Here is a 14574-nt window from a genome sequence, read left to right as displayed (position 1 = left end):
CCCCATAATGATTACTCCATTCTGTTAGCAACACTGTAGCTTTCCCACCTATTTGTTCTTCTACATCTTTGGGTTCTATAGACTGCACCAAGCAATATAATTGCATGGTTTACATTCCTTTGCTTTCACAAAATTGATTGTGTCCTTGAAGCCTCTGAGACATCTTGTTTATCTCCAGCTCTTTGGTGCACTCCTTAACCAACATTGAACCTTCCCCCATCCTTTTCTTTCTTTCCTCAACACCTTATACCCAGAAGGATTTATATCTCGTACTGCCCTTCCCTGAACCAGGTCTCTATTATCACCGCAACATCATATTTTCACAGGGTAATTTGTGTCTGGAACGCTCCAATCTTACACTGCATTCATTCCTTTACGTAGACAGTAACCCTGATTTAAATTTCACTTCTTTCTTCTTTACTCTGACTTCACCAATTTAATTTTTATTCTCTCTGCTAGTGCTAATTTCCCAAACATTTTATGAACACTGCTTTTCTTCTGCTATGCTCTCTTTGTTAGTTAATTAGTTTAAAGCCCTCCCAACAGCACTAGCAAAATTGCCTGCAAGAAACTCAGTCCCAGCTCTGTTTAGCTGCAACCTATCTGGCTTCCTTTTCCCAGAGCCAGTACCACTGTCCAGGAATCTGAAACCATCCCTCCCTGCACCATTCATTCCGACCACACATTCTGCTTATCCTTTTTATTTCTGCATTCAATTGCACTGTGAGCAATCCATTGATTACTATTTTTGAGGTCCTTCTTGATAACTTTCAACGTTGCTCCCTAAAATCTGATTGCAGGGCTACATTCCCTTTCCTAGCCAAGTAATTCCCATGCATTCTGTTTTCATTTGAAGTCCCTTTTTATTTGCATCATTTAAAGCCAGTGTTCACCCTCTCTCTGTCTCTTTTTTCTTTTTCATTGCCCTTCCCTCTCTGCTGGATCTTTAGTTATAGAACATAGAACATAGAACAGTACAGCACAGAACAGGCCCTTCAGCCCACAATGTTGTGCCGACCATTGATCCTCATGTATGCACCCTCAAATTTCTGTGACCATATACATGTCCAGCAGTCTCTTAAATGACCCCAATGACCTTGCTTCCACAACTGCTGCTGGCAACGCATTCCATGCTCTCACAACTCTCTGCGTAAAGAACCTGCCTCTGACATCCCCTCGATACTTTCCACCAACCAGCTTAAAACTATGACCCCTCGTGCTAGCCATTTCTGCCCTGGGAAATAGTCTCTGGCTATCAACTCTATCTATGCCTCTCATTATCTTGTATACCTCAATTAGGTCCCCTCTCCTCCTCCTTTTCTCCAATGAAAAGAGACCGAGCTCAGTCAACCTCTCTTCATAAGATAAGCCCTCCAGTCCAGGCAGCATCCTGGTAAACCTCCTCTGAACCCTCTCCAAAGCATCCACATCTTTCCTATAATAGGGCGCCCAGAACTGGGCTAGACTTTTAAATTTTCTTTAGTGTGCTCTATCCTCTCTCCAAAAAGCTTGTTGTTCTTTTCCTTTATCTCTTTCTTCAAGATCAAGTCATTTAAATTCCAGTTTGCTCTTAATTTCAAGCTGCTTTAATTTTTTTAAGTGAAGGCTGCTTTAACTGCAGTTGCATTCTTGCTCATTTATGTAATTCGTTGCTTATTTATATAAATGATTTGGATGTGAGCTGAGGACATATGGTTAGTAAGTTTGCAGATGGCACGAAAATTGGGGATGTCGTGGACAGTGAACGTTATGTCAGTACAATAGGACTTTAATAAGATGGTCCAAGGAGTGACATATGGAGTTTAATTCAGGTAAATATCAGGTGTTACATTTTGGTAGAGCGAATCAGGGCAGGACTTGTATGCATGTATATAAGGTCCTGGGGTGTGTTGCCGAACAACGAGACTGGAGTGCAGGTTCATAGTTCCCTGAAAGTGGAGTCACATGTAGATGGGGTAGTGAAGGTGGTGTTCTGTGTGCTTGCCGTTGTTGGCCAGTACATTGAGTACAGGAGTTGGGAGGTCATGTTGGGCTGTACAGACATTGATTAAGGCACTTGTGCAATATTGCATTCATTTATGGTCTCCGTGCTATAGGAAAGATGTTGTCAAACTTGAAAGAGTTCAGTTAAATATTTACAGTGCTGTTGCCAATGTTGGAGGGCCTGACCTATAGGGAGAGGCTGAATATTTTCCTTGGAGCGTCAGGGCTGCGGGGTGATTTTACAGAAGTTTATTAAATCATGTAGGACATGGATAAGGTGAAAAATCAAGGTCTTTTCCCCAGGGTAGGGGAGTCCAAAATGAAAGGTCAGAGGCTTAAGGTGAGAGGGGAAAGATTTAACGGGGACCTAAGGGACAAATCTTTCGCACAGAAGGTGATGTGTGTATAGAATGTGCTGCCAGAGGAAGTGGTGGAGGCTGGTGCAATTACAACATTTAAATGACATTTGGATGGGTATATGAATCGGAAGGGTTTAGAGGGAAATGGGCTAAATTCTGGCAAATGGGACTAGATGGATTTAGGATATCTGGTTGGCGTGGACAAGTTGGACTGAAGGGTCTGTTTCTGTATATCTCTATGACTCTATACTTGAGGTACCAAGTCCCACCTGTGTTAAAAGTAATAGACATTCATACAGCATAGAAACAGACCCTTTAGCACCTATTCCATAGCCTACTATACCCTGGCATGTTAAATGCTCATCCAGATGTTTCTTGAATGTTGAGAGGATACCTGTGGCCACCCTCTCAGGCAGCAGGTTCCATATTTCTACCATCCTCTGGGTGAAAAATTTCTCCTCAGATCAAAGCAACACCTTGCACTTATCAAAATTAAGTTCTATCTGCCATTGCTCTGCCCTGTTTACCAGCTGTTCACCAGGAGTGTGGTGATTCAGTGATGAATACTGCTGCCCTGCAGTGCTAGGGATGCACGTTCGATTCGAGCCTTGGGTAACTGTCTGTCTGTATGAAATTTGCACTTTCTCCCCGTGTCTGTTAGGGTTTCTTCTAGATATTCCAGTTCCTTCCCGCAGCCCAAAGTTGTGCAGGCTCGATGGAGTGGCTATGCTAAATTGCCCCGACGTGTCCAGTTGATGTGCAGGCTGGATGGTCTAGCCATGCTAAATGAGGGTTTATAGCGATAGCATGAGGGTCTGGGTGGGATGCTCTACGGAGGGTCAATGGGCCAAATGACCTCTTTCTGCACCGTAGAGATTCCATGATTCTATTCTATATCAGACTGTAGCCTGAGACCATCTCCTCACAATCAACAACGCCACCAACGTTTGTGTCATCTGCGAACTTGCTAATTATACCTTAAGCATTCACATCCAAATTGTAAATGTACATAACAAATAGCAAGGGGACCAGCAGTGATCGCTGTGGTACACTGCTGATCACAGACTTTCAATCACAAAAATAATCCTCCACCATCACTCTTTGCCTCCTATTTGCAAGCCAATGTTGGATACAATTTGCCAACTTGCCTCAAATCCCATGGGCTGTTACCTTCTGGACCAGCCTTTCACCTGGACTACATTGTAAAGTCCATGTGGATCATATTAACAGCACTACCTTCATCAATATACTTTGTTATCTTTTCAAAAAAAACTCAACTAAATTTAATTGGGGAAGGGGAAACTATGATGCGATTAGACATGAGTTAGGAAGCATGGACTGGGAGCAGTTGTTCCATGGTAAGGGAACTATAGACATGTGGAGACGGTTTAAGGAACAGTTGTTGGGAGTGATGAGTAAATATGTCCCTCTGAGACAGGCAAGAAGGGGTAAGATTAAGGAACCTTGGATGACGAGAGCGGTGGAGCTTCTTGTGAAAAGGAAGAAGGTAGCTTACATAAGGTGGAGGAAGCTAGGGTCAAGTTCAGCTAGAGAGGATTACATGCAGGCAAGGAAGGAGCTCAAAAATGGTCTGAGGAGAGCCAGGAGGGGGCACGAGAAAGGCTTGGCAGAAGGAATCCGGGAAAACACAAAGGCATTTTACACTTACGTGAGGAATAAGAGAATGATCAAAGAAAGAGTAGGACCGATCAGGGATAGCATAGGGAACTTGTGTGTGGAGCCTGAGGAGGTAGGGGAAGCCCTAAATGAGTTTTTTGCTTCTGTCTTTATGAAAGAAACGAACTTTGTAGTGAATGAAACCTTTGAAGAGCAGGTGTGCATGCTGGAATGGATAGAGATAGAGGAAGCTGATGTGCTGAAAATTTTGTCAAACATTAAGATTGACAAGTCGCCAGGCCCGGACCAGATTTGTCCTCGGCTGCTTTGGGAAGTGAGAAATGCAATTGCTTCGCCACTTGCGAAGATCTTTGCATCCTCGCTCTCCACTGGAGTCGTACCTGAGGACTGGAGAGAGGCAAATGTAATTCCTCTCTTCAAGAAAGGAAATAGGGAAATCCCCGGCAATTATAGACCAGTAAGTCTCACGTCTGTCGTCTGCAAGGTGTTAGAAAGGATTCTGAGGGATAAGATTTATGACCATCTGGAAGAGCATGGCTTGATCAAATACAGTCAACACGGCTTTGTGAGGGGTAGGTCATGCCTTACAAACCTTATCGAGTTTTTTGAGGATGTAACTAGAAAAGTTGATGAGGGTCGAGCTGTGGATGTGGTGTATATGGACTTCAGTAAGGCATTTGATAAGGTTCCCCATGGTAGGCTCATTCAGAAGGTCAGGAGGAATGGGATTCAGGGGAACTTAGCTGCTTGGATACAGAATTGGCTGGCCAACAGAAGACAGCGAGTGGTAGTAGAAGGAAAATATTCTGCCTGGAAGTCAGTGGTGAGTGGAGTTCCACAGGGCTCTGTCCTTGGGCCTCTACTGTTTGTAATTTTTATTAATGACTTGGACGAGGGGATTGAAGGATGGGTCAGCAAGTTTGCAGACGACACAAAGGTCGGAGGTGTCGTTGACAGTGTAGAGGGCTGTTGTAGGCTGCAGCGGGACATTGACAGGATGCAGAGATGGGCTGAGAGGTGGCAGATGGAGTTCAACCTGGATAAATGCGAGGTGATGCATTTTGGAAGGTCGAATTTGAAAGCTGAGTACAGGATTAAGGATAGGATTCTTGGCAGCGTGGAGGAACAGAGGGATCTTGGTGTGCAGATACATAGATCCCTTAAAATGGCCACCCAAGTGGACAGGGTAGTTAAGAAAGCATATGGTGTTTTGGCTTTCATTAACAGGGGGATTGAGTTTAAGAGTCGTAAGATCTTGTTGCAGCTCTATAAAACTTTGGTTAGACCGCACTTGGAATACTGCGTCCAGTTCTGGGCGCCCTATTATAGGAAAGATGTGGATGCTTTGGAGAGGGTTCAGAGGAGGTTTACCAGGATGCTGCCTGGACTGGAGGGCTTATCTTATGAAGAGAGGTTGACTGAGCTCGGTCTCTTTTCATTGGAGAAAAGGAGGAGGTGAGGGGACCTAATTAAGGTATACAAGATAATGAGAGGCATAGATAGAGTTGATAGCCAGAGACTATTTCCCAGGGCAGAAATGGCTAGCACGAGGGGTCATAGTTTTAAGCTGGTTGGTGGAAAGTATAGAGGGGATGTCAGAGGCAGGTTCTTTACGCAGAGAGTTGTGAGAGCATGGAATGCGTTGCCAGCAGCAGTTATGGAAGCAAGGTCATTGGGGTCATTTAAGAGACTGCTGGACATGTATATGGTCACAGAAATTTGAGGGTGCATACATGAGGATCAATGGTCGGCACAACATTGTGGGCTGAAGGGCCTGTTCTGTGCAGTACTGTTCTATGCTCTATGTTCTATGTTCTATGTTCTAAATTCATCAGGCAGGATCTCCTTCTAACAAATCCATGCTGACTATCCCTGATCAACCCCTGCATTTCCAAGCGTTGATTAATCCTGACCCACAAATTTCTTTTCTAATTATATCCCTACTGCTCATGACAGACTAACTGGTCTGCAATTACCCTGGGCTATTCCTGCTACCCATCTTGAACAAAGGAACCACATTAGTTATCTTCCAGTCATCTGGCTCTTCACCTGTGGCCAGCAAAATATTAAATATCTCGACCAGAGCCCCATAAATACTCCTCTCTTGTCTCCTACAGCAGTCTGCGATTCACCTCATCAGCTCCTGGGGATTTATGCACCGTTTTTCCTGCTAAAACATTTAATACCTCCTCCTTATTCAGCTTAACATGTTTTGGAACCTCACCCTTCCAACTGAAATCTCTGGCTACAATGTTGTTCTCTGTGAATACAGATGAGAAATATTAATTTAAGTCCCACGTCCTCTGGTTCCACCCACATGTTGGTCTCTAATAGGCCCACTCTTTCCTGGTAATCCAATTGCTTTTAATAAAAGCCTTGGGATTTTCCTTGATCCTGTCATAGCCTTTCTTCACTGTCCTAATTTCTTTTTTAAGCAACCTCTCAATTCTCTATAGTTCTGAAGGTCATCTCCTATTTTTAATGCTCTGTACCTAACATATGCTTTCTTCTTTTTCTTTATCAAACTTTTGATATCCCTTGACATCCAGGGTTTAATAGACTTGCTGTCCTTGCTCTTCAGTCTTAGAGGAACATGCTAGCTCTGAATTCTCACTATACTACTTTGAAAATGCCTCCACTTTTCAAGGAGGAGGTATTAAAAGGAGAGGGACCTGGCTTTCCATAGCAAAATAAGATGGTACTGGGAATAGCTAAAACCATTCTGTTGTTGGAAGAGGTATATCTGATAGATTTATAGGAATTAATAAAAGCCAGACTAATAGATTTAACAAATACACTGGTGGTGGAATTCCATGCCGAAGGTAAGTCTACATTTGAAAATGCTCCCACTTTTCAAATGTAGACTTACCGTCGGCATGGAATTCCACCACCAGTTTATTTGTCAAATCTATTAGTCTGGCTTTTATTAATTCCTATAAATCTATCAGATATACCTCTTCCAACAACAGAATGGTTTTAGCTATTCCTAGTGCCATCTTATTTTGCTATGGGAAGCCAGGTCCCTCTCCTTTTAACCTCTACCAGTTACCCTAACTCTGTTTGCAACATCCTTGTTCAAAGGTCCTGGACTGTGAGCCCCCAAATTTAGTCCCAAACCACTGGGTAACAGACCACTAATAACTAAATCTCAATATTCCACAAGCTGTCACTAGTTAAACCAACAAGATGATCAGTTTGCTTGGTGAACTGCTACTCAGGACAGACCGATTGACACATTGAGGGATGGGAAAATATGGGCAGGCAAAGCAAAATCTGTAGAGTGATGATCTTTCTTGATTCAATAGCTGATTGGATGAATCGAAGTCTTTTTTGTGCACTCAGCTCAACCACTGTTATCAGATATGTTTCTTTTTTTCCTGAACTCAAAAATTCTGACCTCCCTCTGAATAATGTCTGAATAATGTATCTGCTCCAAAAGGAAAAGTCTCGTACAGTTAACAATGTGCACCATTACTCAAGTTGCAGTATTCTCCTAGTATTTCAGCTACCGTAGCAGTGTCCGACTTCAATTCCAACTCGTAGTCCAAAAGGGAAGAGTGGTCCCTTACCAAGCTTGGTGCACAGACAGTGGCCATTCAGCCCACTGTATCAAATGATTGCATTCATCCTATACCTGTGATGTTGCTGCCATAGCCCTGCATTCAAATTCTGTGAAGTCTGAATGCTGCTGAGAGAGTTGGCCAAACGCTAGTTATTAAAGAATGTGATAAGTGTGACTGATAGGGGTTAGTCAGTTTCCTGACCAAGGCACAGTGTGAGCAGGGATTTGTGTCTGAGACCAGATTTTGAAAGGTATTGTGAGGAAATATTACGGCTCACAGGCTGAGTCTGAGAATGTCCCTACATCTCTGCTGTCATCAGGGAACTGAAACACTGCAATCCAACTTTATGGCGTTCATTCTGGATTGGTTTCGGGGACTGAGTTAATGAAGTGACTGACACTTCCTTTGCCTTTTTTTCTCTGCGAGACAAGTGGAGATGTGGCCAACAAACTATCTGAGCTCAAACAGTAGATTTGTGTTTGTATCTTAGATCAAGAACTTTAGCTACCGCGAGACTCAGAGGGAGGCCGAGCTGCAGAGACTGCCGGAACACAAAGAAGAACAGAGGAGAAAGGTAAGGCTGACCACTGAGTCAAATTGTCCAACACCTTTCGGTGCAGCGACAGTGTATTTTTTCTCAGGAATAATAGGGAATAAATAGTAGGGAATAAATGCTTCAAATGTTCTGTGTGTGCAATTCTTCAACTCCCTGGAGATAAGCAATTGCCACCCCAATTTCTGAACTTTAAGATATTTAATTTGCTGCTTAGTCTGTGGAAAGGACACACCGCAGGAATGTGCAGCATTGTCTGCGTCTCTCCACAAGTGAATATCAACTGACCAAACTATTGGGGCTCAGTTGACTCTGATCAATCTGCCATGATGTATCGAGGGTAAGGACAAACTAGGGGGGCCCCATGCATTGTAGGATTGCTGTCAACTGGTCAAAGCGGCTCCATGTTGTTAGATAGCTCCATCACGGAGCTGGCCTGTTCTCCAGATTGGACACAATAACATTTTAGGGTCATCCGAAAGGCGAGGCAGCTGATTGAACTAGACTCCTTCCAGTAATCCAGCGGTCTTAGCACAAGATCCTTATTCACTTGTGGAGAGACACAGACAATGCTACACATTCCTGTGGTGTGTCCTCTCTGCAGACAAAGTGGCAAATTAGTTATCTTAATATTCAGAAATTGGGGTGGTGATCACTTGCATCCAGGAAGTTGTTAAACACACTGAATAAAATATATTACCTGGAGACCCTGCTGCCCACTATATATTCTGCAGAACACTAAGTGAAAGTGGTGGCTAAGATCACTACACTTCTTCCTACACTGCAGCTGCAACTATTTGAATAGGAGCTCCTGGAGATTTCAGCTGCTGTGGTAATCTGTGTTCAAAAAGCTTGCTGTCTCTTTGGTCAGGGAGAACGTGACAGTCGCTCCCTCCCACTGCCTGAAACAGTGTTTCCAGGTGCATCCAGGAGAACCCAAGTGTAACACTTAATCCCGGCTTCAACTCTTCCAGCTATGAGGCACCCAGCGAGCAGTGAAGGCTGTGGTGATGTCAGTGTTTTCAGTTGGAACTAGCTACAAGAAGCCGGCAAAGTGAATAGAATGAGTGGCTTGTGAATAGATTGAGTGTATAGAATGAGTGGCTTGTGAAATGCAAGCGTGGACTTGGGCAGATTTAAAGTTAAGAAAGTGAATATAATTATTCTATAATTTTCTTGATAAGAGTGAACTTGCAGCAGAAAAGGTATCTCGACTGGAATCTGAAAGACAGCGGTGTCTCCAGGAAGAACACAGGAGGTGAGTATTCCACAATCTTTGTATCAATAGGTATTTCATTGTGAGTGAGCTATGCCCCGGGGACACTGCCATGGACTGAATCTTTACAAAATTAGCTCTTTCTCTCTTAACTGAAGGAAAAACCAAATTTTTTTGGACAATCTGGAAAGGAGCCGAAAATCTTTGGAGAATTTGTCTGGCTCGTCCCCTCCTGTGTCTGATGAGGAGAGCTTTGAGCCCCATGCCAACCAATGTGTCCCTGCAGTGAGGTCACCTGAAGTTCTGACAGAAATGTACCAAGACAGCTCCAACACTACAATGGAAGACACAGCCTGCAGAGACTCCCGTGAAGGTAATGAATCATTTTAAATAGTGTAAACCACCAATGTTCATCACCCAGAAATCCAGGTTAATCTTCTGGGGATATGAGTTGAAATCACATCCTAGCAGTTTGTGAAATTTCAACTCAATAAAAATTTGGAATAATAAGGGCTACATAGTGGTGACCACAGTCATAAAAACCCAGCTGGTTCACTAATTTTTTTTTGAGGAAGGAAGATGGTGTCCTCATGTGGTCTGAGCCTACACGTGACTCCAGACTCACAACAAAATGGTTGACTCTTAACTACCCTCTGGACAACTGGGGACAAACAATAAATAAAAACCAACCGAACTGCAGATGCTGTAAATCAGGAACAAAAACAAAAGTTTCTGGAAAAGCTGAGCAGGTCTGACAGCATCTGTGAAGTAAAAAAAAACAGAGTTAACGTTCCAGGTCAAGTGACCCTTCCTCAGAACTGCAAACAATATGTGCTGGTCTAACAAGCGGCACCCTCATCCTGCGAACAAATTTTAAAAAGTTAAATCACCATTTCTGCAGCAAACACCCCTTCATTGTGAAGTGGAAATGTAGTAATTGGAACTTAGCCAATGTTCACAGATGGCCATCAGCAGTCCACTTTGCTTTAGATGTTTGACAGACAGGAGCTACCCCTCAAGGGAGAGTGCTGCACATTAAGCATGACACAAGTGGGTGGAGTTGGCGTGGAAAAGAGTTTCCTAGAGCTACCACAGTTGAACCCAAGTAGTTGGAATTCATCATCAATTTAATAGGTTTTAAAAGTAGTGCAGTGGTTCCATGGTTAGCACTGCTGCCTCACAGCGCCAGGGACCTGGGTGTGATCCCACCCTTGGGCGACTGTCTATGTGGAGTTTGCACATTCTCCCTGGGTCTGGTAGGTTTCCTCCAGGTGCTCAGGTTTCCTCCCATTGTTCAAACATGTGCATGTTAGGTGAATTGACCATGAGAAATATGGGGATAGGTGGGGAGTGTGGGTCTGGGTGGGATGTTTTTTGGAGGGTCATTGTAGACTTGATGGGCTGAATGGCCTGCTTCCATACTGTAGGGATTCTATGAAATAGATCAAAAGTTCAGCTTGAGTCCGACAGGGCACCAAAACTGTCTGTCAGACAGGCATGGAGATGAAATGACTACTGAGACAAGTGGCCAAGGGTGCTAGCTTTCATCTTGCTGTTGTGTGACTGGGAGAAATGGTTATTGATCTGAAAGTGAATTAAAGAGTCCATGTGTTGATAGAGGGAGGTTGAGCATAGCCCCATGTTGACAGCTGTTGGATAAGGCTGAAGACAGCAGTCTCTACAGTGGGCTGTTGCGTGAATGGGATTACGCGGAGTCCAAAGATGTGCAAAGTAGGTAGATTGGCCATGCTAAATTGCGTATAGTGCCTCAGGATGTTTAGATTGGGTGGGTTAGACATAGGAAATCAGGATTAGGTGAATGGGGCTGGGTGGGATGCCCTTCAGAAGGGTGGTGTGGACTTGTTGAGCCAAATGGCTTCTTTCCAAGCTGTATGGATTCTATGATTCTGTGATTTATTAAGGTCAGTTAAGAGCTAAGATTGCAGGAAATCAGTAACTGCCATCTCTGCCAAATAAGGACAAAACAGTCAGGATTGGTCACTTGCATGAATAATTCCAGATAAGGCATAAATTTGTCGTAGATTGTGTATAAAGCAGTCTGGGAGACCCTGTGATTTTTTTCAGCAGAACTTCGGAGAATAACACTGCAAGATCAGGAGATGTGGTGAAAGCAATAAACTGAATTGACCAAAATATTCAAGCCTTGCAGAAGCACCTTTTCTGATTTAGGCGATATACTGAAACTTAAACACGATGTTACACAAGACCTGATTTCTCTCTGCAAAGGGATACTAAGAATGATAGACTACTTTTTAAGTTCAAGAAGAGTGTCAGCCTGGCTAAGCATCATCCAGGGCGGCATGGTGGCACAGTGGTTAGCACTGCAGCCTCACAGCACCAGGGATCTGGGTTCGATTCCAGGCTCAGGCGACTGCCTGTGCGGAGTTTGCACATTCTCCCCGTGTTTGCGTGGGTTTCCTCCGGGTGCTCCGGTTTCCTCCCACAGTCGAAAGATGTGCAAGCTTGGTGGGTTGGCCATGCTAAATTGTCTGTAGTGTTCAGGGGGATGGGTCAGGGTGGGATGCTTCAAGGGGCAGTGTGGACTTGTTGGGCCAAAGGGCCTGTCCCTACACTGTAGGGAATCTAACCATTTCTCCCAGGTTATAACGTTTGGAGTTCATTACAGAACCCAGCGTAGTGAAAGACAGTGATTGAGATATCCTTCGATGTTGTGTGATTTCTGCCATTGTCTCACAGAGACAGGCAACATAGCTAACATTGCCTAGGGCAAGTGTGTACTTCACTCTTGGGAGACTCGAGAGGAACAGTGCAGAGAGAAAGGGAACGAGAGTCATTCTGGCCCTCTGTTATGACTCGATGAGGGCGAAACCAGGTCAGACATGTTCCACTCAGGTGAACATGTGATTTAGGAGCAGCATAGACTATTCTGTCCCTCAAACCTGAACCACCATTCACTAAGGTCATAGCTGATTTGATTGTGCTATTTTGAAGGATTGTTCTCTTGGAGAGAAGGCTGAGAGGAGATTTTATAGAGCAGGCTGGATTGAATAGATCAGGAGAAGCTGTTCCCATTAATTTTTTTAAAAAAAGAACATCTTGAAAATGATGTGCAGAAACAGCAAGGGTGAAGTGGGAGAAAAACACAGCAAGTAGCTTGGGTATGGAATTTACTACCTGGAAATGTGGTGGACGCAGGTTCCATTAAGGCATTCAGAAAGGCACTGGATATAGAAAAAGGCAGAAAATTGGCATGAGGTGACCAAACCAGTGAGGCATGATGAGCCAAATGACTTCTTTCTTTGCCGTAACAATGCTGTGATTCTGTGGTAACATACTTTCCAAACCAGAAGGAAGAATTCACCACACCCACTGTCGCACAGTCACAGGATGTCATCCATGACACTGAGGCTGGAAGAACACATCAAGTCAGGTAGCATCTGGAGGAAGGGTATTACCCTACATCAGGACTAGATGTGGGGGTAGGGGGAGCTGGAGATAAAAAGAGGAGGGGAGCGGAATGGTGGTGACAGGTGGACACCAGTGGTAAATACAACCTGGTTGGTCAATGGTAGGGATGAATCCGGTTGGTAGCCAATAGGAGGATCAGTAGGTGGAATGGAAGGGAGAAGGTGGAGCTGGAAAGGGAACCAGGGGTTGGGTGGGAAGGTCATTTGAAATTAGTGAATTCAATGTCAAGTGCTCCAGGCTCTAGGGTGCCCAGACGGAAGATAAGGTGTTGTTCCTCAAATTTGCGACCTGGGCCTCTGACACCAGAGGAGGCTGAGGATGGACGTGCTTGTGGGGGTTGCGGGGGTGGGGCGGTAGTTGAAATGGGCGGTGACTGGGAGGTTAGGTTGGCCTTTACAAGCCAGGCAAAGATGCTCGGCAAAACAGGCACCGAGTCTGCCTTTAGTCTCGCCGATATAGAGAAGACCACATCATCTGCACTGGATGCACTAGACTAGGTTGGAAGAGATGCAGGTGAAACTCTGACTTACCTGGAATCACTGAAAAAGTTCTTTTGTTAAAATGTTTGGGGCAGAAACCTGATTGAAGGGATAGACCACTGAATTCCGACAGTGTTGAGAAGTGAAAATGCATTCAGGAATTTCAAAGTAGACATTGGAAATGTAGTGAGGGGTCACGGGTTACTTTTCTGTGCAGGGGAATGATGACAATGGTTTTAAAAGGGTCGGGAAGTAACATGAGCCAGTTTGTCTGGTGCTTGCAATTGTTGAGAGATCTAGGACAGGGCTAGGCTCTGCTGCAGTAACTTTCACACAATGAATTTTACTGAGTCACTGTCCCTATTTCCCACCATGTTTTGTTAAGCAGATATTGATTATGACTGGAATTTGATGAAACTCCAGAGCTTTTTCCCTGATTATGAAGCATCAGTTCTTGGAGATCTCCTGCTACAGTGTGACAGCGACGTTGAGAAAGTGATCCAGCTTCTACAAGGAACCAACTGAAATGAAAAGGTGGTGAAAATGAAAAATGAACAAGTGGTCCAGCATCTGTGCAGTCTCCAACCTGATCTTCTGCTAAATTCATCTTCACTCATACTTCAGTGTCATTATTGACTGGAAATGATGACTGCCCGTTATGTGTGTCATAGGATAGCCCCTTGGAAGTTGTTCTGACCTTCATTTAGCTAATGGCTACTTCTGTTCCATTTTCCACCTTTTATCCCGTATCTTCAATCTATAAAACAGACCTGCAGGGGTAAAATATTAGTCATTGCTGGGAAACCAAATCACAGCCCTAAATGTTGCCCATCCCCTTGGGGCTAGGCAAAGGCTAAAACAACAATGGCTCCTTAATCCTTTGAACTGAACATAAAGCCGTAGCCATTGTCTCTGTTACTGAGGAGTTTGATCAACTGTGAAGGGTTTCTTACAGAGAGAGTTCGAGGCTGTGAGGCATCTTACTCACAAGTGTTGCTGAAATACTGATTTAATCAAAGTTGCTGGAAAAGTTCCGGTCTGGCAGCATCCGTGGAGGAGAAAACAGAGTTAACATTTCAGGTCTGGTAACCCTTCTTCAGTTCTGAGGAAGGGTCACCGGACCCGAAACATTAACTCTGTTTTTTCCTTCACGGATGCCGCCAGACTTGCTGAGCTTTTCCAGCAACTTTGTTTTTGTTCCTGATTTACAGCATCCACAGTTCTTTTGGTTTTTACTGATTTAATCAGTGTGGCTTGAAAAAGTAACATTTCACCCTCAGTGATAGTAGGAACTGCAGATGCTGGAGAATCTGAGATAACAAGATGTAGAGCT

The 14574-nt window shown here is 44.1% G+C and overlaps 1 protein-coding gene across 3 annotated transcripts in view; it reads left to right on the top strand.

Moving 5' to 3' along the window:
• epsti1 (epithelial stromal interaction 1) overlaps positions 1–14303 on the top strand; it is a 106939-nt gene extending 92636 nt beyond the window's left edge. For 2 of the 3 annotated variants that reach the window (XM_059650048.1, XM_059650049.1), the window contains exons 7-10: positions 8034–8117; positions 9281–9354; positions 9471–9685; positions 13627–14303. In XM_059650048.1, coding sequence (XP_059506031.1) covers positions 8034–8117; positions 9281–9354; positions 9471–9685; positions 13627–13766 — 513 coding nt within the window. In that variant the 3' untranslated portion in view covers positions 13767–14303. The remainder of the gene's footprint in view (positions 1–8033; positions 8118–9280; positions 9355–9470; positions 9686–13626) is intronic. The other variant, XM_059650050.1, reaches the window with a different exon arrangement.
• Positions 14304–14574: the final 271 nt, after the last annotated feature.

Source organism: Stegostoma tigrinum, chromosome 12 (assembly GCF_030684315.1).
Source record: "Stegostoma tigrinum isolate sSteTig4 chromosome 12, sSteTig4.hap1, whole genome shotgun sequence".
Lineage (NCBI taxonomy): Eukaryota > Metazoa > Chordata > Chondrichthyes > Orectolobiformes > Stegostomatidae > Stegostoma > Stegostoma tigrinum.
Note: the sequence above shows the minus strand (reverse complement) of the source record. Positions and strands in the feature narration are given on the sequence as shown.